The sequence below is a fragment of the Mycteria americana genome (assembly GCF_035582795.1).
Source record: "Mycteria americana isolate JAX WOST 10 ecotype Jacksonville Zoo and Gardens chromosome Z unlocalized genomic scaffold, USCA_MyAme_1.0 Scaffold_18, whole genome shotgun sequence".
Lineage (NCBI taxonomy): Eukaryota > Metazoa > Chordata > Aves > Ciconiiformes > Ciconiidae > Mycteria > Mycteria americana.
This window is the reverse complement of record NW_027445436.1, coordinates 122,942-149,324: the sequence shown is the minus strand read 5'-3', so window position 1 is coordinate 149,324 and position 26,383 is coordinate 122,942. Positions and strand designations below refer to the sequence as shown.

Sequence of the window (26,383 nt, the reverse complement as noted above, 5' to 3'; positions counted from 1 at the left end):
TGGGTCACAATGCATAAGTTAATAAGTTGACTAATTAAGTTAGTCATCTGAATAGTTCATTATAGGAAACAGCTAGTCATTCCTGAAAGCTTTGATCTTAATTATTAAATACTAAAGTAAATATTCAATACTGATAGAGACAAACAAAATATTAAGCATTTCATAGTAAAAATTTTAGGAAGCTTTTCAAACAGTATACTAACAATTAATTTTATCCTTTTATTTGTTCATTTTATTAATGAACATTTCTGATGTCATTGGTTTCCACCCAAAACTGAACCCTCCTAAAATGTGTGCATTTGGCACAATGATGTTCCTTGTTTGCAGATCCTGAAGAGAAAATGTGCAAACCCCCAGTATTTGAATGCAAGGCTTTGTTGTGTGGGAATTTTTTATGCAACTGATGTTTTATATATCAGTGTTTTTACTCCTATGATTAATTTTTCAACTAGAATTGCATGCTATGTATGATAGCATCAATTTGTTGATTTGGGAAATAAATAGTCACATTTTAAGTAAATTTCTTTCAGTACATTTTCTTTTGCTTGCCTTTGCATCCATGTATGCATTTTCTTTTGCCTTCTCTTTCATATATAAATGATTTACCAAAGATTTATTTTAAACTATTGCTACCTTACATGTCCTCCATCTCTGAATACTTCCAATTGCTGTTCTTTTTTCTTGCATATGAAATGCAATATAAAATTAACTGGCTCAGGTTTATAAATATTTCTTATTAAAAACAGAAGTAATCGTTAAGGCTTTTCATCAGACAATGAAAAGTTTCACCTATAGTCCAAAGGGAATTAATTTTGTGTTCTGCTTTAGATAAGGATAGGCATCTGCATATGATTACACATCTGTAGTTTGAAATCACTTCCCTCATGCTAGTCAGCGCTGTCTGGATTAAGCATTCTGAATATCTAACCTCATATTTAGTCACCACAAGGCAAGCTTTTATGTACCACAGTACTTTGGATGAAGCCTATGGGTTTTCTTTTGGGAGTAAGATTACGTGTATGCTTAATATTTTTCAGCTGTCAGCCTTAAATGTAGATTTAGATGCTCACTTTCAAGTGTTGCTTATCCTTCATCTGTTTGTCTCTACATTCTCACATAGAATGGGAAAAACCCTCTACCAGGTATGTGGTCTGGGACTTAATATGTCATCTCCATGTCATTTTGAGAATATAAGGCATTGAATAGGTGTTAAGTGTTATATGAAATACCACTGAGGTAGTCTGTGCATCTTCTCTGGAAACAACATTTCACAATTGAGATCAATGAGAAGTTCTGCTTAAAAAAGGGCAAATTCTTCATCTGCTCTGATCATGTTGTTCATGATGTATGAGCAAATATCAGCAAAGTAGTCTTAAAATGGATGGAGACCTGTGTTAGGTCTCTATTTTCCCCTTTTCCCCTCCTCCAAAATTCCCATTTTTTTTGGAGGTGATTTCCTTTGTACAAAGCTGAAAAAGCAGCTTTACCATTTAACTGGAAGTAGAGTCAGGAGAGATGAGGAGAATAAAAGAAAAAAAAAAGAAAAGATTGTACCCAGGCATTCCTTAAAGTGGGGTCTGGACTCAAGGAGGGCAATAATTTAAAAACATTTTGTGGTTTTTGTTTTCAAGGTGTGAGCAGTGTCTCCAATAATCTTTGTGTCTCTGCTGTTACGGTATGTCTGACAACAGCATAATCAAAAGCACTGAGCTTCAGTAGTGTTGCAAGTGTACCTGTTTACTTTGAGCAGCTCCAAAGCAGCATAATTGTGAAACCTGAAACCATGGCTTGTATCTAAATGAATATGCAGGTTAGGGAAGCAGAGCACAGAACAGCTCCCTGCAAATTATGAATAAAGTAGGAAGTGGGTGATCAGCTGCTGCAAATGTTGTTGCAGGTTCTTAGCAAACCCTCTGTAAAATCTAGAAAGCTTCCCAGATCTGGCATGTAGAAATGGTGACGTGTTTTGCAGTAAAACTGAAAATTGATGTTGCATTTGCAGAGTAGCTCAAAAGCATTTTGTTTTATAAAAGGAATGCTTCTTTCAAAATGCAAAACTTTTGACCAACAGCGTAACTGCTTGAAAAATCCTGAAGTCCTTTTTTATAAAAACTAAAGAAATTCATTAAGAAATGAATTCCAGGTATTTTTTCCTGTAGAATGTTTGGAGTCTCCTTGCAGTAGCTGATCATTGTCAGTTTTTCTTTACTTTAAATGGAATAAGGTCTTTCCAAAGGCCATATTCTAGGCCAAAGAAAGAGGGAGATGGTCTGCTTTTTAGGATATGAAGTGAAGAAACAGTTTTTCCCCTGTATGTCCAAGAGACTGCCTGGTTATGGAAGGGATTTTCTTACATATGTCTATTGCTATGTATTTACAGTAAAGTAGGTGCGATCAGAGTGAACTTGAAATGGAAGGTAGTGTGGTATGCATTGCTGTTGAGTTCCAGTTTTGTTTAGTATGCAATCTTGGACTAGAAATTTCTGGGTCAAGGCAATGGATGCCTTAGATGCTACAGCCTGATACCTTAAGCATAATTAAGAGTTAAGTCTTTGCAGTTGTCCTGGTTTCAGCTGGGATAGAGTTAATTTTCTTCCTTATAGTAGCTGGCTTTGTTTTGGATTTTAGTATGAGAATAATGTTGATAACGCTGATGTTTTAGTTGTTGCTAAGAAATGTTTACACTGGTCAAGGACTTTTCAGCTCCCCATGCTCTGCCAGGTGCACAAGAAACTGGGAGGGGGCACAGCCAGGATAGTTGATCCAAACTGCCCAAAGGGCTATTCCATACCATATGGCATCATGCTCAGTATAGAAAATGGGGGGAGTTGGCCGGGGGGTAGCGGTCGCTGCTCGGGGACTGGCTGGGTGTCAGTCGGCGGGTGGTGAGCGGTTGCATCACTTTTTTTCCCCCTGGGTTTTGTTCCTCTCTCTCTCTCACTTGTTTTCCTTTTCATTACAACTTATTATTATTATTATTATTATTATTATTATTATTATTATTATTATTATTATTATTTTGTTATTTATTATTATTTTATTTTATTTCAATTATTAAACTGTTCTTATCTCAACCCATGAATTTTCTTACTTTTGCTCTTCCGATTCTCTCCCCCATCCCACCGGGGTTGGGGGGGAGGTTGAGCAAGCGGCTGTGTGGTGCTTAGTTGCCGACTGGGGCTAAACCACAACAGCAGTTAAGTCTGGACTGTGTAGAGAATGGAGGCCAGGCTAATGCATTTGCAAGAGACTGTGTTGCTGCGAAGATACAATACAGCTGTTCTGAGCTAACTGGAATTTTTTAAGCTCTAGTGACTTTGAGAGCAGGTATACATTATTGCTGCAGTCCAGCCAAGGTGTGAGAAAAATATGAATAGCTGAAGCCAGGCCACCCTCTGCCAGGATGGGATAGTTTCCTACTTCAAGGGAGATTGTCAAAATTATTATTTGTCATTGTTGCCAATTAAAAGCTTTGTGCCAAGTAATCACATTCTATTGCAATACAGGTTTAATTGATCAGCAGGGTTTGTATCTTCAACCAATGGATGTCGAACTGCAGGTGTGACTGCTTAAAAAATTTTTTTTTCTTTGACTGCTTCTGTTCTGCTCAGGTTGATAATTAGATACTGTTCTTCATCTATGTGCCAATCTCTCATCCAAGCAGTGAGACACCGTGGTATTTATGGAGGGGATAAATAGAGACGTGTCATTTCAGCTTTGTCAATACTGGAACCCCTATCACCCTTGCACATGAGTCCAATTTATCTTACGATTTTGAAAAGGACTGGGGAGAACTTGTCCTGGCCAAAGTACTGGTTCCCATCAATTCCTATCCCACCTCAGTGCTGCTTGTTGCATGTATTCCTCCAGTAAGGACTCCAGGCACTGTTGGGATTTCCCATCAGGGTCTGTCACCTATTTCTGGCATTAGCATCTCAGGACAGAGTAATACAGCATCTCAGGACAGCCACTGAAGATTTTGGCAAGGTGAGAATGGATATCTTTTTCTCATCCTGCCTTGCAACTTGCTTGTGACCACAAAGAGTACATGGGTTCCAAATAGCTGGACTTAGTTTGGGTTTTTTACTAGTTTCTCTTTGAGTTCACAGAGTAGTGGCATGGATATTATTGAGAACTGTTATACTCGAGTTGATTTCTCCTGAGGTTGTTGAACACAGAATATCTGGGCATGAAGGGAAGATGGGTTCTTTCTCTAGATGTTACGTTAGCTACCAAAGAGGTATCAGTATTTCTCTTTCACAAGCCAGGAATGGCAAGGGTCAAAGTCACAAGTTTTACATCAAGACAACTTCAGTGTCCTGAACTTCCTGATAAACAAACATTCTCCAAGAATGCAGGTGACCTTTTGGTCATCTGCATGTATGGTCATCTGCATGTATGGAAGTTGTTTGAGAAGGTTCCCCAAGAACACAAGAGAAGTGTTTGCAGTGTTTTGTGCACAGTTCTGCTGTAACTGCTAAAGCTCTGAGGATGATTAAAGAACTTTAATACCACAAGCAGCAGCGTAATGAGATATTTGGTACTTTATATGGACAGTTTCTATGGCAAGTTTCTCTTAGCTGCTATACAGCTGCATGGGTTTTGAGGAACTCATTCCTTTTCATCCATTCTTTAATTTCTTTGCTAAGAGCTTCAGTTTCTGCATCTGTTTCTTCAGTGCAGCACAGCATGTGAAAAAGCTGAGTCCCAAGAAGAGAGAAGAGGCTATTTGGAAACTGAGGTGTTAGTGGTCAAAGCTACCACACAGTGATGGTCCTTAACACTGTTTCCTGTGATGAGAGTGCTTTGGGTGCATGTGAAGCCAAGATGTAGCTGCAATTTGTTTTCTTGTTCTGAGTGTCCAGAGCTGACTTCAGTTCCACTACCAGCACAGAGCCTTTCCATGTCCTCAGAGTACCAAGTGTCTCAGAGACACAAAAAGATTAAAATAGGAAACAAAACACTATTGAAACATTGTGATAGCTTTGGCTCTGTGAGCCTGATTATAACAGCTTTTTCATACTAAGTGTCACCTTCCTATCTAACTCATCCCATTATTTTCAGTATTAGAATTAAAGCATTTTACACCCACAGCAGTCTCAGTCAGTGTAAGTGTAGGTAATTACACCTCTAAAGGCAGGGAAGAGTCAGTTCTATAGTTAGAAAATAAAAAGGCAACGTTTCCATTAATATGATGATCATTTAGTTATTGTTAGATTCCAGCAATGTACATAGATTAAAAGGGACAGGTCATTCAGCCCTTATACTTAAAAATAAGCACTTAATCTAAAATGCATGTGGTGTCCTTTCCTGGCTCAGTTTCCTCTTGCCTGAATTTGGCTCTCAACAGACATAAGATGAAAGAAGTATTATGCACAGGAACTTGGGCAGAATTTTTACCTTAGTCCTACAAACTAATGACAATGAAGTAATGCTGTATGATGACATAATGCATGTATGCAATTATGCATGCAATTTTTGTGCATCTACACAACCTGTATTAGGGCAACATAAATATAACCATGGAAAAACAGATATAGGATTCACTGTTAAAACACAAAAATTGGAGAGTATAATTAATACCAATTAACATGGGTTTTATGAAAACAGTCTGTCTGGCTTCATTCTTTGGTTAGAATCTGCTTGAAAGAATTCAACTGCAGATACATGCTTAGATTGTCAGTGCTATTCATCTTTATCAGGGATTTTGGAACAATAAGAGATTATAGCTGATAAAGTCTGTGGATGAATAAAGACTGTGAAGAGTTAAATGTGAACATGCAGTCCTCAGAGACTCAGATACAAGGAAAGCACAATCATTTGTAATCTTGGCTCATTTAAACAAAGTTTGTCTTTACTCAAATGCAAATATACATGTAGAATGAAGAAACGTAAACCATACCTATGAAACGAGGTAGTGTAATGCCCTGGGAAAAAATCTAGACATCAGAGAGGATAAACAACTCTACAATTGAGTAAGGACAAGGATGTGACAGAAAAGTCTAATGCATAGTGGTTTTCAGCCTGTAACCCTAAATTCTTGGAGTTTTACCCTTAAGGAATCTTCATATAGTTACAAAGTTTTGGAAAAAAAGCTTTTTACTAATGGGTCTTAGTTTGATATTCAGGTGTCTGCACTTCCAAAACAGCAGGAGGGATAACAATTGGAGAATATACTGAATCCCACTGGATGCAATCAGTAGAGATATGGCCAGATGAAGAATGACTTGTAATTTTAATCACTGCATGTGGCAGACAACTGCATGCTGTGTAGAATTCCAGTGCCAGATTTTATACAATGCTGGAAAAGTTGGAGAGGTTACAGAAATAGCTACAAATTAATTGAGATGGAAAAAACCAATGCCTTGAGATGAGACTAAAGAGGTTGAGTCTTTAAACTTATCAAATGAAATCTGAGATTGGCTAAGTTCAGTGGTATCAATACTACCTTATGGGTAGAAAACAGTGGATATAGAAAGGCTTTTGATCTAGTAAGCAAAGGTAGAAATAAAAGTAATAGAAGCTGAAGCCTGATGAACTTAGAAAAAAATAAGAATTTAACAGTGAGCAAAGTTAACCTAGCAAATTCTGTAGTGGTACATTCCTTCTCTCTTCTTGTCTTCAAACAAGTAGGACATCTTTCTGGAAGACAAGTTCTAGCCAAAATGATGTTTTAGTTGATCTCTAGCTGTTGGGCTCAATATAGGGGCAAGTATTTTAAATGTGATGTCTTGTAAAATATAGGACAACAGAGGATGACATCATCGAATTGGAAGAGATGTAAAGAAGTTGTCTGGTCCATCCCTATATGCAGGGTAAGAACAACTGTACTAGAGCTTGTTCTTGCCATAAGTTTATCCAACTTATTCAAAATGGACCTCAAGCCATGGAAATTCCACTCTCACTATTAGAAAGTGCCTCCTAACAAATGTTGCTGGCCTTTAAGCACATTACTTCTTGCCTTCTCCACCACAGAAATGAAAAAAAAAAAAAAAAAATTATCCCTTTCTTCTCTGACAGAGACTTAGGTATTTATTTTGTTCTCCCTCAGCCTTATCATCTTTGCCTAAACAACCACAATTTGTTCAATATCTCCAGGAATTCATGTTTTCTAAACCTCTAATCATTCTCACTGTTCTCCTTTGGGCTCTCTCCAGCTGGCACACATTATCCCTGATGTAGCCTCTTCAGTACTAAGCAAAAGGTTATTTCACTTGACTTTTGGGCTATACTTTTGAATAAAATGATGCTTTTGGCTTTAAAATATGTGATACCATACAACTTTAATCTTGGCATATCTTAAATTGTAAGGGTCTGATTTTGCAAGATGAATGTTCCTTAGCAGAAATACCAATGAATTCACCTGTGTAATTAGCAGTGTTGGGACTTTTAGTACTTTGCTGTTTAAGTAATGGAGGAACTTAACAAGTTTCAAATGTACTGTTGTTGACACGTATGTTGACAAGTTGCTCCAAGGAGCCATGAAGCCCAATTTATCCATAAATTTTTTAGTTCTTTGTTAGTAAGCAGAAAAATGTCAAGGCTTGGTAATTTTGGTTTGATTTCTGTGTGACATGTGAGAAGTCCTTCTAATAGTTATCGATTCCCCTTTTGCTGTCTATCCCAAGGACAGAATTTCAGACTCCCAAAGCTCTTTCAGTAGTTTTTCTGTCTTTCAGTCTGGATATTAAGCATTACTAAATATTTGTTGTTGTTGTGTGTTTAAGCCACTTTTTTCCAATGTGGTGAAGTTTATTTTTTCTTGACATTTTAATCTCCACTATACAGGTGTGAACTTGAAGAAAATCTCCAGAAGACAAGAGGGTTCTTTTTGATTGTTATTGGTTTAACTGAACTGTGAATTTGTTTTTTCCTTCTGCTCTCCTCTTCCTTAGATTTTGCTGGACTTTCCTCCATACAGCTGGGGACAATTCTTTCTGGGTAGCTTTTAATCCACTCATGATACTTGAAACAAAATTCTAGGTTTAACATCATGGCATCCAAGCAGTGATTTCATTTGGTTGTGTTGAATAACTTCTTTGAATGTGAACTCTCAAAGCAATGGTTACTATGATTTGGTTGTGGCTTGTACACTGAGCATGAATTCAGCGCAGCGCGCACACACACCAGCCACTCATGTAATTACGGCTTCTGTGCCTGGTGCACTGCATCATCTTGTTTTTAAGACTGCACCTGTTTGTTGAGGGTGTAGCTTCTGTGTAGCTTCTCAAACTGCCACATTTCTAGTATGGGCTTGCTAGAAAATTAAGTCCAGCCTTTTACAACTTACGTTACAAACGTATTTGAAGATATACAGAGATCCGTACAGCTCTTAATCAATGCTAAAATATCTTTTAATCTCTCATCCCTTCCCTTTAAACTCTGTCTCTGAGCAAGGAAAACTCCAGCAAGACTGCATCAGTGCTCATGTGACGCTTTGCAGCTGGTCTTTGCAAGCAAATTGTAGAATTAAATGATACTTTAGTTTTAAAGCACAAGAGTTTATATACTGGACGAACTGATGTTTTTGTGTCTTGTTCATGTCTTGGCAAAGACATTTTCAAGGTCTTCTATAGGCAGTAAGTTCTTCTAGGCAGAGCTTCTCTACTCTGGTAAGATAAGGCACCAAATATATCTAAGAAACAGGTTCAACAAAATATATTTGCTCTGGGGAGTGTGCAGTACTGATATTTTATCCTAATACTTCATGTAAACAGGGAGGTTCCTTCTTCAGCTGTTTGCTTGATAAATTTAGTCTGTTCTGCTTTTTTCAGGCCATAAAAATGAAGGTTTAAAACATATAGCACCTTCCTCAGCATCACTCTCCTCACCTGTACCTTCATCACACTCTGCTACGCAGTTGCCACCTCCTCCACCAGCCTCTCACCCATCCCTGCAGGCCCCAGCAGCTCCCAGCCTGCCTCCCAGAAACATCAAGCCCAGCTCTGAAACAATGTAAGTGAACATAAAACCCAAGGTCTTTATTTTCTCACCTTTTTCTGCCTATTACTTTGCTCATGCAGTAGCAGGTGAAGACTGTCTCCCAGATTTCTGGGGGAGTGAGGTCCCACACCACTTTCCTTGTCCTACCCTGTCCATGGTCTGTTTTAAATTAGTTTTTATTAGCTTGAAACCTCCATCTATTCAGCTGATTCCCTAAATTGTCTTATCTATAAGAACACTTTTTTCTGCCCTGTTGGTAAGGGAGGGGTTCAACTCCAGAGGGGTTCAAAGACTTCATACTCTGGTAGAAAACCAGTTGTATCAATAACTGAAGCTTTCCCCTGCAGTTTTCTGGGAGAAGAGGGCCAGGAGGGTCAGGTCTATTAGTTGATACCCCAGGAAACAGCTTTGGAAGCTGGAGATACTGAGCTCAGCGCTGGTTGTGAAACTGCACCAGGGGCCGCATCATAGCCTGTTGTGATAACACTGAGAAGCCTCTGTCACATATGGGGCTCCTTTCTTTATCCTTCTTCAAAAAGCTGCATACAAAAGGGGAACCTTCCAGCGACAGAGTTAAAAGCACTTCGGTCTAGTGTCAAAACTGACTGGAAACAAGCTGAGCCTGAAAAATGAGCTGTGCTCTGGCCAGCAGTTACCTCAAATAGCAGCAAACGGCAGACAGGGAGAATATATTAGACATTAGAGAGGTGTGTGTCAGCACGCATACTGTATTTTGGTACGGATGGTGTGACAACATCAATCTAACTGCTGCTGTGCTCTGAGCTGTGGGAAACATTCCCCCAGCCCCGCCGGGGGACGGCCCCGGGAAACTGCCATCACCGCCCCATCTAGTGGCCGGAGCGCCGGGCGCCGGCAGCAGCTCCCGCAGCCCCTGCAGAAGCTCTCCTCGATATCCTCCTTGCCAAATCCTTTGGAGCCAAGTTTCTCCTCTTTGCCTTCAGAGACCTGCAAAATTTACCTCCAGGATGTCCTTCTGCTCTCCCGTTCCTGCGTGCCCTCTGGACTCTCCCCTCTGCTGAAAACACGTGCCTGGGTGCTGACACCTTTTCTTTTACCCTGTCTTGGTGCTTTCTCCATCAGGCCAATTTTAAAAGATCACTTTCTGCTTTCAAGTCCTTTCTTTGATTACACTTCTCTGATGAGGATTGTCAATCCTAGTTTTCTTTCAACTATTATAAGGTATTATAAAGATAAAAGTCCCTGATGTTATTATTAGTTATATTCTCAATTTTTTGCTTCTCTCAGTTTGACAGCACTTTTAAATCTAACAACATCAGAGACCTTTTACCTGGCCTAACCTTATACCACTGTTTCTCTTGTCCCTTGTTTAGACTTTAAGCTCTACAAGTCAAGGAGCAAGTCTTAGAGCTATATTTAACATTGTGCAAAAGTCTGGTGTTCTGCTTGTGCATTGTGTAAGAAGCCTGCACCTGTGAAGATGGTTAAAAAGCCCACCAGATTCTTTCCATTCAGCCAGCCCATCTGCCTATTCTATTTTTCATACCACACTCATCTCCATGTATCTGAACGCCTTTGGCTCATTTTCTCCTTTTATACTCAAGATCAAGGTATCCCCATGTGAAAAAAACAAGTTACAGTCAGGAAGAACAATTTAGGGAATCTCGTGGGTACTTAAGTAGCATATAGGGCTGAACACACTGTCCAGCCATTGTATAAAATAACTGTTAAAAGCACCAGAACAATGGTGAATGAAAATGCAATCATAAACCATCTTCATGGGTTTCATGTGTCCCCTTTTTCATATTTACAGAAGTCCAGACAATGAAGAAAATTATTATGTTGAATTTGTTTCACAGGGTAAGATGCATACATTTTAATTAATGGCAGCTATATGAAGCTGTAAGCACATTGTATTTATAAGATAAGCAAAAGCGCATTGTATTCATGAGTGACTTGTGTAACTAATTATGCTGGTTCTGCAGTTTTATGGGTGAAGACGGTTGTCTCATAACACTAACTGTTCTATAATTAATATGACAGACTCTCAGGAACTGCTTTAAATATCTCCCGTCTCCCTCCCTTTTTTCTTGTTAGATATATACTGGGACTGTAAATTACCAGATTTTCAAATCTGAACCAAAATGAATGCTGCTCTTTCAGAGTTGAAGTTGTGTGCTCTGGTGAAGCAGGCATTGTTTTATACTTGATAAATAAATAATTTGTTGATTGTGCTTTTAATGTCACTTTGTGGTCTGCCTTCAATAAGAGGCAGTGAGTTGCTATGTTGTACCAGGAGCAGCCAGAGAATCAGATTGTATCACACAGAATTTCAATCTGCCTTCTGATCTCTCCTCGGGAGGACTCGGTCTGTGCCAGGCACAGTATGCATGTTTAGTGTGCTAGCCATCGCCGCCATACAGCAATGATGTGGGCTGTGGAGCTGAAACTGAGTCCAAGCTCTTTTCTTACCTAACTACCTGCAGAGTAAGGAGAAAGCAGGAGATTCACAGAGTTTCTTCTCCTGCAGCCCAGGGTAGAGGCTGGCTTAGCAGAAGAGCCTTTGGCCTCCTTATTCAGCTGTGGGGCTGGTGCAAACAAGTTCTTTGAGGTCTGTTTGGATTTATTAGGTTCTTAACAATGACTTCCTTGTATAAATAGGCATTTTTGAAAACAAATAGCATATATAAGTTCATCAATGTCACTAAGGAATCTTTAAAACAAATTTTCCACTTTTAAAAATACATGGTGAAATATGCTATTTTGTAGAAAACAGCAGATGAAGTGAAAGTGTTTATGCCAGATATTTCTAGTTTACAGTGTACTACAAAAGCAACCTGGAAAAGCTCTGATTTTTGCATTCATATCCTCATTAAAAGCCAGAAGCCTGCACGTATTTCTAGTTAACATCACCGGTATTATTAGCAGTTTGTAAATAGTCAACACTAGAATGAATTTGTTTCTGTACAGCAAAAATTTAATACCCTGTTTTTATTTTTGGTCATATAGGTCACGGGAATACAGAGGGGGTACGTGTTATTTTCCATGATAAACCTATCCTTTTTAGCACAAACTTACAAATTTAGTAAAATCCCTTCAACACATTAGAAAATTAATTGCAGAATGAAGCCAGTATATTGACAGTAAATTGTAGAAGCACTTACTTATTGTGAAGGACAGAAATAAAACCGGGTAAGCAGAGCAAACTGGAACTAATTATCAAAGTTGGCTAGACTCCAAAAATTGATTTAAAAAAAAAAACAACTACCCCTTCTATTTCCACTGACGTTTCATTTCACTGATTTTTTTCCAGAAACAGGGGGCCTGTTCTATTCTAGTAATAAACCACTTTTTTCAGTTAAGCACAGCTTTGTCTCAGTGTCTTTAAGTACCTGGCTGTATTAGGACTAAAGCAGTCTCTGGGACCCTAATCTGAGTCCCATTTATATCCCTAGCGTTCCAGTTTAACTACTGCTAACCCTGGCACCTTCATCATGGCAGTGCAATCATCAACACAGATAAAGGCTTTCCAGGACTAACATTGCAATTAAAACATCCACTTTGAATTAAGCAATGTGCTAGTGTGATTGTAATAATCTAGGACTTTATAGTTGTGGTATCGTAAAAACAAAGTCAGAAAAAAGGAATAGTGGGTTTGAATAATGTAGTAACTTGGTTTGGTAAGATTAAATGAATTTGTATTTACATTTTGCTGTAAATGTTTTTATATAGTTTGTATGAAATTTACATAGCAGGTCCATTTTCTTCATGTCTTTCCAAATGTATCTAGGCCATTGAAAACTGAAATTTTTCTTATAGGGCCAAGAAAGTGATGGAGAGGTGTATGAAGACATAAATTATATCAGGTAGTAATTTTAAACTCTATAACCTATTGTATCTTTATTACCAAAAGCTTGCTAACACAGATGCTTCATCTGGCACAATAGTGTGATTCCTCTGCAGTCCCTGCCAGGCATTATTGTGTTCATTCATTTCACCTAGAGAAAGTCAGGTTGTTCGCAGGTTGTTTTGCACTTAGATCTGCTGAGTGGGCTGGAAAAACTGCAATAAAATCATGTGGTTACTGTGATCTAGATAACAGAAGTCTGATTTCTGATCTAAGGAACATTTCTGAATCACTGTTTGGAATTACAGCCTAGGAGGAAAAATAAGCTCAGCTCCTAGGTACTGTGGTCCCAGATAGATTCTCTCATTGTGGTTGTTTTTCTTGCTTTCTAGATAAATGTACTTAGAACTCCTATGAGAGGCTGGATTTACAGTTCTCATGGCCTGAGTCCCCTAGCATAGCTACAGAGCCAGAATGTGAGCTCTGCTCATTCTTCTGCCATTTAGCCCCTCGCTTTGAGGAGTCTCTCATCCTGCTAATGTCTAAATGTATGGGATTCACTGTATGACAGTACCCAAAGAGAAGCTCTAATTCCTTTGGAATAAATAACAGTCTAAAGTTGCTACACAAAAATACCTTGTTTCAGATGTAGAATGACTTTCAGCAATAATTTATTGTTGAATTCCCTTTGAACATAGATAATTTTAAAACTATATAACCAAAACAAGTGAGTGATCCCCATTCAATCTTCTCTTTTTTTTATATTATTTGAGCATATCAGTTTAGCAAAAGTACCAAAAAAGGAAGAGGAGGTAGCCTCACTGTCGTGGTTTAGCCCCAGCCGGCAACTAAGCACCACGCAGCCGCTCGCTCACTCCCCCTCGGTGGGATGGGGGAGAGAATCGGAAGAGCAAAAGTAAGAAAACTCCTGGGTTGAGATAAAGACAGTTTAATAGGGAAAGCAAAAGCCATGCACACAAGCAAAGCAAAGCAAGGCATTCATTCACTCCTTCCCATGGGCAGGCAGGTGTTCAGCCATCTCCAGGAAAGCAGGGCTCCAGCACGCGTAACGGTGACTTGGGAAGACAAACGCCATCACTCCAAATGTCCCCCCTTCCTTCTTCTTCCCCAGCTTTATATACTGAGCATGAGGCCATATGGTATGGAATAGCCCTTTGGTCAGTTTGGATCAACTGTCCTGGCTGTGTCCCCTCCCAACTTCTTGTGCACCTGGCAGAGCAGGGGGAGCTGAAAAGTCCTTGACCAGTGCAGCAACAACTAAAACATCAGTGTGTTATCAACACTGTCTTCAGCACAAATCCAAAACATAGCCCCATACCAGCCACTATAAAGAAAATTAACTCTATCTCAGCTGAAACCAGGACACTCACTCAATCAGTTCCATAGGGTTTGTAAAGCATAGATCTTCCAGCCAAACTTGTCAGCAAACTGCAGAGCTGTAGCTATAGTCCTAATTGCATCCCAGGGCCCAGATGTCAGTACCATCCAGTACATGAGGCACAGCAGGCAATGTACCCTGGCGTGATTAGGCACATTTATGATGTAGTGCAGAATACTCACTGCCATTTGTGTAGACTGCTGGAATAGCTTTCAATTAGGTTTAAAACAGCAGTCCAGTGGTAGCTCAGGCTTCAGTTCAGGCTGCATCAACCACTGATGGCCTGGGTAAATATTTAGCAGCTGCAGCCAGTGCCTCAACACCTAGACTGCTACCAGTTTCCAAACTCGCTTGCCAAAATTAGCTCAGAGATGTTTGGACATGCACATGCAAAGTCTCTTACCTCCAGATAACCTTTTCTGGCATACTGTCCTCTTGAGGACAGCCACTTTAAATTATGTATGTAATATAAAAGAAAGGGCTGCTTACTCTATCTGTTGCAGCCACACTAAGGTTTAGAATATGTAGCTTTGATTTCACTGGGAGAAGTCTTTTTCCGTCACATGTAGTTCTTTGTTAACCATGGGTAAGAAAGCTCTAGTGTGATTTGCTTCACTGCTACATTCAGTCCTGGCAATGCACTTTCAGATCATCAAGGGGAAAAGAGAATAAACGGGACAAGGAAGAAAAGAGAAGAATGGACCAAGAGAAGAAAGAACAAAAGGAAAAAGAAAAGAAAGAGCAGGAAATAAGGAAGAAGTTCAAAGTAAGCTTTTTGTTTTGTCTGGCCAAAGACATGTAAGAAGCATTATTTAGCATTGTCGAGTTCAAAATACACTTTTCAGCTGGCTACAAAACTATTTGTTATGGTAGGTAGTTCAAGCACCTAGATAAATTCTGAATAAAGGTTTAAGCTACCCTTTTATGTTTGGCATATGCTTGACTTCAGGCTCTGTGCTGAGGGCAAAGACATTTTTTCAGTGCTTATATAGTTTTTGTTAAATTCCCTTCTCACATTTTTTCTATGTAAAAAAGCATTAAAAACCATTTCCTTCCACTTTTCTGTTTAAAATGCATTTACATCACTAGAATAGCATCAAAAGTCCTTAATAAAAGTGGGAATTGGATCCCATATACTTAGTGTTTTTTGCTTCACTGGAGTCAGGTATAACAGTATCCAACTCTTAAGAGATTTCAACATTAAATTGTAACACATTGCCCTTACCTTGGTCTCCAGGCTCAAGAGATTTCCAGCCTAAATGGGGAGGAAAGGAATAGGGCACGTGTAGGGGGAGCTATAGTCACTGTCAAAGCCTAGGGGCTAAATAATGAGACAGTTCTTTCTGGTTTATATCATTTTTATATAGTTGGTGGTCAGCATGCTACCACAGTTTACAGATCAGCCAGTCATTTTCTGTTAACTAATGTCTGTTCACAATGCTCTGCTGTGCTTCTTTCGGTGTCATTGTACACAGTGGGCAGCTTTGTTTTTCTTCCTATTATACTCTGTACACAGTAAAGCCACGGTGGTTCTCCCACATCGTGGCCTTGGTATGCTGTGGAGAGACTGACATGAGTTGAGGAGCAAATATTAAAGGAAAATACTAATAGTTAATAATAGTAGGTTAGCTGGTGTTTGTCAGGCCCCAAGTCTACTTTTCAGATCACGCCTGTGAAGTGTAGGCATTAGCGCACTGAATGCTTTCAGATTGCAGACTGCTCTCTTGCGGACATTAAAGTATGTATTTTAGTGCATATTTTCTTTCCCGTTTCTTTGCTACCTATACAGAGAGAGATATTCCTGAGCTAATCTATAATTGTCAACAGCCACATGCCTCTGCAAGACCACATATATCTTAAAGCCACAGATATTAAAATCCAAAGTGGTTTCTCCATCACATATACTAAAGGTCTCACAAAGAGAATCCTGAATTCCAGTAAACAGTGTGATCATCTCTTGTGAGTACTTGTAGGATCATTTATAGAGTAGAATTGTAAGCACAGACCATTATGTGGTAGACTTATTTATGTTAAAGAACATTTATTCATATGAGTACTGCTGGAACTACGTGGAGCTGCCCACTGGAATTAAATACGTGTCTGTTTTGTGAACCTGTGAAAGGCTCCATAGGCTAGCCTGTTGGTTTTAGTATTTCTGTGATTTTGCCAGTCACTCCTTCAGCTGCTCTACTGCTATGCCATTGCCCTCTCTTTTCATTCCTGATTGATTATTAATTTAAACTGGGTAGTTGGGGACAGGAGTGATGCCTTTCTGTTTATTTGCCTAGACTATTTTAAATGTCAATGAAACAAATAATCATCATTACAGTTATTTTCTCTTTTGTCTGAATGTTTGGGAAAGAACTCCATTTTTCCACATCTATTATTTCTTTTGGTGCTTCTTCTCTACAGTTAACGGAACCCCTCCAAGTCCTTCATCAGGCATGAGCTTGTGTTGACAACAAGGGAGGGAAGAATGAGCTGACTGTCAAACAGGGGGATGAGATTGAAATCCTTCGCCTCACAGACAACCCAGAAGGAAAGTGGCTGGGCAGGATAAAAGGATGTTGTGAGTTCTGTTTCTTTACTGTGCTCCTGAATGTTTTCACTGTATGACAGCAAACGTGTGAGTGCATGCAAGCATTACACCAAGGAGTAGCCTTACCAAGGCTGAGTCACTGGCCACCAAAGTAAATAATTACCACAACTCACCCTGCTGTGCTTAGCTGGTATGCAGGGCTCAGTTCATAGTAGGAAGTTATTGTACAACATAATGTAACATCTACAGGCACTAGAATAAATTAGGAACAATATGTTGGGATCTTCATGGACCTACTGAGAGGTAATTCCATGTCAGCCTTCAAATAACATCAGAACTTCACTCCGTGCAAGTAACAAGGATCGCTTTTTTTTCATGTCTTTGTATTAAAAATAACATAAAATGGGTGTGCCTATAATAGAAGTAGAGAATATAAGGTCTTGGTTTAAGTGTTTGTGTTGTTCCTATTCTTATGGAAAATTTCTAACTGATTTCTAGATTTTATTTTGTCTGAAATCATAGAATCACAGAATCGTATAGGTTGGAAAAGACCTTTAAGATCATCGAGTCCAACCATTAACCTAACACTACCAAGTCCACCACTACACCATGTCCCTAAGTGCCACATCCAAACGTCCTTTAAATACCTCCAGGGATGGTGACTCAACCACTTCCCTGGGCAGCCTGTTCCAGTGCTTGATAACCCTTTCGGTGAAGAAATTTTTACTAATATCCAGTCTAAACCTCCCCTGGCGCAACTTGAGGCCATTTCCTCTCGTCCTATCACTTGTTACTCGGGAGAAGAGACCGACCCCCACCTCTCTACAGCCTCCTTTCAGGTAGTTGTAGAGAGCGATGAGGTCTCCCCTCAGCCTCCTTTTCTCCAGGCTAAGCAACCCCAGGTCCCTCAGCCGCTCCTCATTAGACTTGTGCTCTAGACCCTTCCCCAGCTTCGTTGCCCTTCTCTGGACACGCTCCAGCACCTCAATGTCTCTCCTGTAGTGAGAGGCCCAAAACTGAACACGGTATTCGAGGTGCAGTCTCACCAGTGCCAAGTACAAAGGGACAATCACTTCCCTACTCCTGCTGGCCACACTATTTTTGATACAAGCCAGGATACTATTGGCCTTCTTGGCCACCTGGGCACGCTGCCAGCTCATATTCAGGCAGCTGTCAACCAACACCCACAGGTCCTTCTCTGCTGGGCAGCTTTCCAGCCACTCTTCCCCAAGCCTGTAGTGTTGCATGGGGTTGCTGTGGCCCAAGTGCAGGACCTTGCGCTTGGCCTTGTTGAACCCCATACAATTGGCCCCAGCCCATCGATCCAGCCTGTCCAGATCCCTCTGCAGAGCCTTCCTCCCCTCCAGCAGATCAACACTCCCACACAACTTGGTGTCATCTGCAAACTTACTGAGGGTGCACTCGATCCCTTCATCCAGATCATTGATAAAGATATTAAACAGAACTGGCCCCAACACAGAGCCCTGGGGGACACCACTTGTGACTGGCCGCCAACTGGAGTAAACTCCATTCACCACCACTCTTTGGGCCCGGCCAGCCAGCCAGTTCTTTACCCAGCAAAGAGTACACCCGTCCAAGCCATGAGCAGCCAGTTTCTCCAGGAGAATGCTGTGGGAAACCATGTCAAAGGCTTTACTAAAGTCTAGGTAAACAACATCCACAGCCTTCCCCTCATCCACTAAGTGGGTCAAAGCCAAGGTGTTTCTCCAATTGTATAAATCACATTAGTGGATCTATGAGTATGATAAGGGGTTGATGATCTGGCTCCCAGGTTATAGCATAGACATTAAAGGACTGATCCATAAAATCAATGAAAATTATTAAAAGCACTTGCTTGATTATTAAGGAGACTAAAATGACAATAAGTTCAGTAAGACGGTTCACACGTAGTATTGGACAATACCAGCTGAGTACTTTGTAGTACTGGATGTAAAAAGATATTATGGAACTGGAGCATGTCTCATACAAGGAGAGGTTGAGAGATATGGGACTGTTCAGCCTGGTGAAGGGAAGGCTCAGGGGGGATCTTATACTTGTTTATAAATATCTGATGGGAGGGTGTAAAGAAGACAGAGCCAGGCTCTTTCCAGTGATGCCCAGTGACAGTGCAAGAGGCAATGAGCACAGACTGAAACACATGAAATTCTGTCTGAACATCAGGAAACACTTTTTTTACTGAGGGTGACAAAGCAAGGAAACAGGTTGCTCAAAGAGGTGGTGGAGTCTCCATCCATGGAGATCTTCAAAACTCGACTGGACGCAGTCCTGGGCAACCTGCTCTAGCTGATCCTGCTTGGGCAGGTGAGGAGGAATTAGGCATAGCGGGAGTGAAAGGGTTAACAAGATTGAAGTACTGAGGGTCCAGGTCATGTCCGAGGGAAGGAGGCTGTGTGTCAGGAGCAGGGGTGGATGGGATTGGAGGGAGATAGGCAAGCGCGTGATTTTTGTTGTGAAGAAAGGAACTGCAAAGTTGCAAAAAGATAGCCAATCGTATTAGCTGAAGGGATGCATGAAGGACGCGTGAACAAGACATGTAAACCAATAAGAGTTCTCTCAGTAGCGCATGTACAAACAATTAGAAAGTATATAAGCCATGTAATATTTCAATAAAGGGTCTTCGATTTACCCCTCGATCGGAGTCCGTGCATCAATCCGCTACAAATGGCGCCCGAACAGGAGACTTGAAGTCTGGGGGACAGAAACTTGAAGTCTGCGGGACAGAATCGCGGGAAAGAGCGACCGGTAGCGGAGCCTGGCTGAACGTATAATCAGCGGTTGGAGAGCTGAAAAGTCCGGACAAAGTAATCACCCAGATCAGGTGAGCAGCCAGGGACAATGGGGGCAACAATGTCTGCAGAAGAAAAATCGGTGGTAACTATGTTTAAGAAGATATTAGAAAAGTGCGGCATTCAGTATGATGAGACGCAACTGCGCATGCTGCTCGCCTGGCTTAAAGGCCGAGGTGTAGCTCCAGAATTGACTGAGATCTTTGAAATATGTACATGGGAAACGGCTGGACAGGTTTTATGGGACGCGGCTACCAGGGGGGATTCCAGTGCCACGGGCTTGTTAACCACGTGGCACTTAGTTACAGACTCGTTAAAGCAACTGAAGGCAGATCGCACTGTAACAGCTGCCGCTGCAGCAGCCACTGTAGGAGAAAGACAAAAAGAAGCGGCGGCTGCCACAGCTAACGAACTAGCGCCCACTGCACCTCCCTCGCCCGATTTTTCACCACCACCATCACCTAGGAATATGGATTCGTCGTTTGCAGAGGACCCGTACAAGGAGAAAAATAGAGGGGACTTTGAATGTGTTGAAACAGATTATGATCCAAGGAAACATTGGCAGGAGTTGCGGCAACAAGCAGAAAAAAGCGGCGATCATGCTATTGCTGCTCTCATAGCGTGTCCTGTAATTCAAGACGCTCAGGGGCAGGCAGAATGGCAGGGGTTGCCGTTTGGACTAGTGAAAGAACTGCGAAAAAATGTTATGGATTATGGTCTTGGGTCACCATATGCACAGAGTTTATTGAATACCGTGTTTTTAAATTATGAACTGACCCCGTATGATATTAAACAAATATCCATGTTAATATTTACCCCTACACAAAAGGTAATGTTTGACGCACATTGGCGGACTGCCTGTGAGATGGCCGCCATAACTAATTCTGAACGGCCGGATGGCGACCCCTTGCGGGGCGCAGGAATACCGCAGCTGATGGGGGAAGCACCAGTACAGACACCGCAATTACAGGCTAGATTGAACCCTGCTATTCTGCAGCAGTCTCGCCAGTTGGCATACCAAGCTCTGCTGAAAACTCCCGATACAGGGAAGGCTACTCAATCATTTGTCTCTATAAAGCAGGGGATAGCTGAATCATTTATGTCATTTATAGATAAGCTGAAAGAAGCAATAGAGAAGCAAGTTGAAAATGAAGCAGCAAGGGAAGTGTTGTTAATGAAGCTAGCCGTAGAAAATGCAAGTGTAGATTGTAAAAGGGTGTTACAGACTTTACGTAATCCTAGTTTGGTAGAAATGATGGAGGCCTGTCAAAAGGTTGGATCATTAGAACATCAGGCTCAAGCCATGGCCTCTGCATTCAAAGCCTTGAGATTTGATAATAGAGCCTGTTTTAGGTGTGGAAAGACAGGACATTTTAAACGCAATTGCCCAAATGTAAACCAAATTCCAAACTCAGGACCTGGAGTTTGCCCCCGATGTGGAAAGGGGCGTCACTATGCTAATCAGTGCCATTCCAAATGGAGTAAAAATGGCAAATTAATTCAGGGAAACTTCCGAACCAGCGCGAGCCGGCGGCGCGCACAGACACAAGTGCCTCGGCAAGCCATGACAACAGCAAGGGCCTCCAAGGCCGAACTGCAGGAAGCGCTGGAATGGATGTCGCCACAGATGCTGAAGTAATAATAGAAGACCAGACCGTACACCGAGTGCCATTGAATGCAAGGGGACCCCTGGGGGGTGGTTTAAGTGCCTTGTTAATGGGACGTTCTAGTGTGACTTTGAAAGGACTCTGTGCTCCCTGGAGTCATCGATGCAGACTATGAGGGCCAGATACAAGCAATGATATGGACTCCCTCTCCTCCAGTTGTCATTCCAAAAGGCAGCCGGATAGCACAGCTTGTACCGTTTAGAAGTCAAGTTCCAGTGACAGACTCAGTTAAAAGAGGAAAAGGTGGCTTTGGCTCCACAGGAACGCCCTTGATCTTATGGGCCCAAACAGTACAGTCACAACGGCCTATGTTAACATGTACTTTAAGTAATGGCCAAGGGACGCCTAGAACTATCAAACTACAGGGCATGATAGATACTGGAGCGGATGTTACAGTAATTTCAAAAGCAAAATGGCCCCAAGGATGGCCAATAAAAGAAGTTGCCTCTGCCCTATCTGGTATTGGAGGGACCACCACTTCATATCAAAGCGTATATATGATACAAGTCATTGGGCCTGAAGGCCAGGTCTCAACTACTCGCCCTTTTGTTGTTGCCGTACCGCTGATTCTTTGGGGACGAGATGTTCTCAGCTCCTGGGGAGTCACTATTAGTACACAGAATTTTTAATGGGGGTCACTGAAGCGCGGCCTACCATTCCACTACAATGGCTCACTAACAAGCCTGTCTGGGTGGATCAGTGGCCCCTCACAAACAAAAAGATCCGCGCTCTGAATGATTTAGTGCAAGAACAGTTACAACAAGGTCACATCGTTCCAACTACAAGTCCATGGAATACCCCTGTGTTTGTTATAAAGAAAAAAGCGGTAAATGGCGATTGTTACGTGACTTGAGGCAAATCAATGCAGTGATCGAAAGCATGGGAGCTTTGCAACCAGGACTCCCTTCTCCTACTATGATTCCTGCGAATTGGCCAATAATAGTGATGGACTTGAAGGATTGCTTTTTTACAATTCCTTTAGTGGCCCAAGACTGCCCTCGATTTGCTTTTTCGGTTCCCTCAATTAACAACAGCGAACCCATGCAACGATATCACTGGACGGTCTTGCCTCAAGGCATGAAAAATAGTCCCACGATATGTCAAATATATGTCGCAAGAGCACTCTCTGGGGTTCGAGAACAATACCCACAAATACTAATATATCATTATATGGATGATATACTCATCGCTGGGGCTTCTGTAGACAATTTACAGTTAGTAGTAAAAGACACAGTTCAAGCATTACAGAAATTTGGATTACAAGTGGCACCTGAGAAGGTGCAAAAGGAACTCCCCTGGCATTACTTAGGATGGAAAATCATGGAACATGCTGTTGAACCTCAGAGAGTGGCCTTGAAGTGGGAAGTCAGCACTCTAAACGATGTACAAAGAATACTTGGCGCCATTAATTGGGTTCGACCCTTGCTGGGAATCACAAATGATACACTACAACCTCTCTTTGATTTATTAAGAGGTGATCCCGCACTAGATTCCAAACGTATACTGACTCCCGAAGCGAAGGAGGCCTTGGCTCACATCGAACAAGCAATACAGTCACGACAAGCCCATTGTGTGCATGACGGGTATGGCCTCCAGCTCTATATCATTAACGCTATTACCCAGCCATTAGCTCTACTTGGGCAATGGGTAGCAACCAATAATGATCCTTTGCTTTTGATAGAATGGGTGTTTTTGCCATATCAGCCTGTGAAAACCATTACTACCAGAGTGGAAATGTTTGCGATGTTAATCCGTAAAGGGCGGAAACGAGGTGCAGTTACGAGGTGAGGAAGTGCACACGATTTACATTCCATTGACGAAAGAACATTTGGACTGGAGCTTAGCTAATAGCATACCGTTACAAACTGCTTTGCTAGGCTATGGGGGAACACTTAGCATCCACATGCCAGCTCATAAATTATTTATGGCATTTAAAGACATTGAAATAGTTGCTCGACCCAGATGCAGCCCTGTACCAGTGTCTGGAATTACAGTGTTTACCAATGGGTCAGGAAAAACGGGCCGAGCAGTCATAGTTTGGAAAGAAGAGGAACATTGGAAGGAAGAGATCCATGTGGTCCAAGGCACTCCTCAAATAGTGGAATTAGTAGCAGTCATAAAAGCATTCCAAAGATGGAGTGAACCATTGAATATAGTGACTGATTCACAATACGTTTGCGGGGTAGTTCAACGATTAGAGAAAGCATGGTTAAAACACGTGAATAATGAACAGCTGTTCTCTTTATTTAAACAATTATGGTATGAGTTAAATCGTAGACAAAATGATTTTTATGTACTACACACCAGGAGCCATACAAATCTACCAGGTTTTATTGTGGAAGGTAACCGTAGAGCAGATCGCTTGACCGCTCCAGTTTGGGCAACCCCAGTACCACAAACTATAAAACAAGCCCAGCTATCCCATGAGTTTTTTCACCAGTCAGCTAAAGCACTAAGAAAACAATTCGGCCTCTCTTGGGATACAGCCCGCGCCATTGTACGTGCGTGCCCTGATTGTCAACCTTTTGCTGCCGTCCGCCAAACGGGGGTAAATCCGCGAGGTCTCTACGCATTACAATTATGGCAGACAGATGTCACTCATATAGCTGAATTTGGGAGACAAAAATGGGTGCATGTTTCTATCGATACTTACTCGGGCGCTTTACGGGCAACTGCAGAATCTGGAGAAAAAGCAAAAGATGTCATTCGACACTGGACTGCAGCTTTCGCAGCCCTGGGGGTGCCATCTACTATCAAAACAGATAACGGGCCTGGGTACATTAGCCAGAAAACCCAACGCTTTTTACAGCTATGGGGTGTAGTACATGTAACAGGCATTCCACATTCCCCACAAGGCCAGGCTATTGTTGAACGCAGTCACCAAACCCTAAAACATATGCTTGAAAAACAAAAAGGGGGAATGGTGGGAGAAAGCCCCCAAGTACGGTTATGGAAAACAGTTTATACCTTAAATTATTTAGATATTAGGGAGGCCGCAGTGGAACAGCGACCACCAATTGTTCGACATTTTTTAAGTTTTGGTTCGACCGATAGGATAGATGTATCTAGCAAGGATGTTAAAGTGTGGGTGCGGTCTCTACAATCGGGACAATGGGAAGGACCTTATACATTAATAACATGGGGTCGAGGATATGCTTGTGTCTCCACAGAGCAAGGACCACGCTGGATCCCCGCTCGATGTGTAAGACCGGCCCTTGAAAAAGCGAATCATGAAGACACCGACAAGCCTGCCGTTGCTAATGACATGGGGACTGCTGATGCTGATGACCGTAACAGCAGCGAACCCCATGTCAACGATAGCCTGGAACAGTAGCAACATATGGGTGTCTTTAGCACAAACACTGAATCAAACTGCTTTTTGTGTATCCATGGAACAACCGGAACAACCATTCCATACATGTCTTGTAGGATTGCCTATAGATGAGGTAGGGTTAATACAAAAAGAAGCAAGTGGAGTGCTAACTGCAGGTAAATGTAATTCTACCACCAGTAATGTTAGCGCCTGCTTTGCGGATTGAGATAAGTGGGTGGCTTAAATCATTATTAAAAACTGGGTTATTGGTTATCGGTATATTTTTATGTATCTTGCTGCTTTTACCCTGTTTATTGTCACGTGTCCAAGGAATGCTGCAGAAAATGGTGCAAAAAATATATGTTGTTGAAAAACAAAAAGGGAATTTTGAGGAGGAATTAGGCATTGCAGGAGTGAAAGGGTTAACAAGATTGAAGTACTGAGGGTCCAGGTCATGTCTGAGGGTAGGAGGCTGTGTGTCAGGAGCAGGGGTGGATGGGATTGGAGGGAGATAGGCAAGCGTGTGATTTTTGTTGTGAAGAAAGGAACTGCAAAGTTGCAAAAAGACAGCCAATCGTACTAGCTGAAGGGACGCATGAAGGACGCGTGAACAAGACATGTAAACCAATAAGAGTTCTCTCAGTAGCGCATGTACAAACAATTAGAAAGTATATAAGCCATGTAATATTTCAATAAAGGGTCTTCAATTTACCCCTCGATCGGAGTCCGTGCATCAATCCGCTACAGGCAGGGGCATTGGCCAAGATGATCTTAAGAGGTAACTTCCAGTATCAGCTACCCTGTGATTCTGTGATACTTTGAAGTTTTGTAAATAAGTCTTTTGCATGGATCATTTTGTACATAGGAAAACAAATCTTGGTGAGGGCTGGGAGAAGGGTATTTTCTTGAGCATGTCCAGTCAATTAATTAATTTACACTGACTTTTCATAAACCAGTTTTTGCCTCAGCAAAACTGCAAGCTGTATCAGGCTTCTCACTGACAAGTGTCAAAGGTACAGCCCAATTTGTTTCACCAATGCTTCAGCCTTCAATGTTCACAGACCAATAATGGTCTGTGAAGAAGACCAAACAATAGAGGAAAATCAGTTCTGATCATTTAAATAAAATAAGAAAAAAAAAATCCATGTGTTACAGATTTGAGGAGAAGCACACAAAAAAATGGGTTCACTCAGAAGCAGCAGAGTGGGGGATTTTCCATTCTCAAGAAACGCATGAGCATTTTTCACCTTTGAGAAAATCCATTCATGCTCTCTTCTCATACAGGCAGTATGCCTGTCTAAAATTCCCCTCAGCAGAGACAGAGTTCCAACTGCTCTGCTGCAAGTTTCTTCTGAGCCAGTGCACCCAGGGGTATAACCAGATCTTTTTAGCGAAGACCCAGGGACAAGAGGATAGCAATGCAGCTGCAGTGTGTCTACCAACCTGAAGCAAAATCAGTGCAAATAAAGTGTCTCTTCCTCCTAATGACCTGTCAGAATCTTTATGTCATGGACTGCCCTAAAATATGCCACCAGACTGCAGTGGTCCCAAGGTTAGCCAAGAAAGGGAGCTTGCCCCCTGATCCCTGGAGTCTGCACAGAAAATTCTTCTACTGTAGCTGAGAAGCAAATAAAGGTTAACTTGACACCAGCTGAGGAGGGTTTGGGGAGAGATCTGAGACAGATCTGAGATTTGTGTTTATGTAGACAGATGGAGACTCAGGGTGAGGCTGCTTGGAATGAGACATTTCTTTGAAAGTTTTCAATGATACAAAACAATCACGCTGATTCTGAACCTTCCGTTAAACTCATCCCTTTACCATGAGCTTTAAAACTCTCTCTGCCTAATTACATGGTTTCATTAATTTAGATGGATACGTTAAAACAACC

The 26,383-nt window shown here is 41.4% G+C and overlaps 1 protein-coding gene and 1 long non-coding RNA gene across 3 annotated transcripts in view; both read left to right on the top strand.

Annotated features, from left to right (window-relative positions):
- Window positions 1-8,959, top strand: part of LOC142402865 (complement component C9-like) — a 47,627-nt gene extending 38,668 nt beyond the window's left edge. The window contains 1 exon segment of the mRNA XM_075488759.1: window positions 8,775-8,959. Coding sequence (XP_075344874.1) covers window positions 8,775-8,959 — 185 coding nt within the window.
- The window catches only part of LOC142402955 (uncharacterized), a 904,242-nt gene extending 884,084 nt beyond the window's left edge, over window positions 1-20,158 (top strand). For both annotated transcript variants that reach the window (XR_012773534.1, XR_012773533.1), the window contains exon 3: window positions 19,094-20,158. This is a non-coding gene — a long non-coding RNA (uncharacterized LOC142402955). The remainder of the gene's footprint in view (window positions 1-19,093) is intronic.
- Window positions 20,159-26,383: the final 6,225 nt, after the last annotated feature.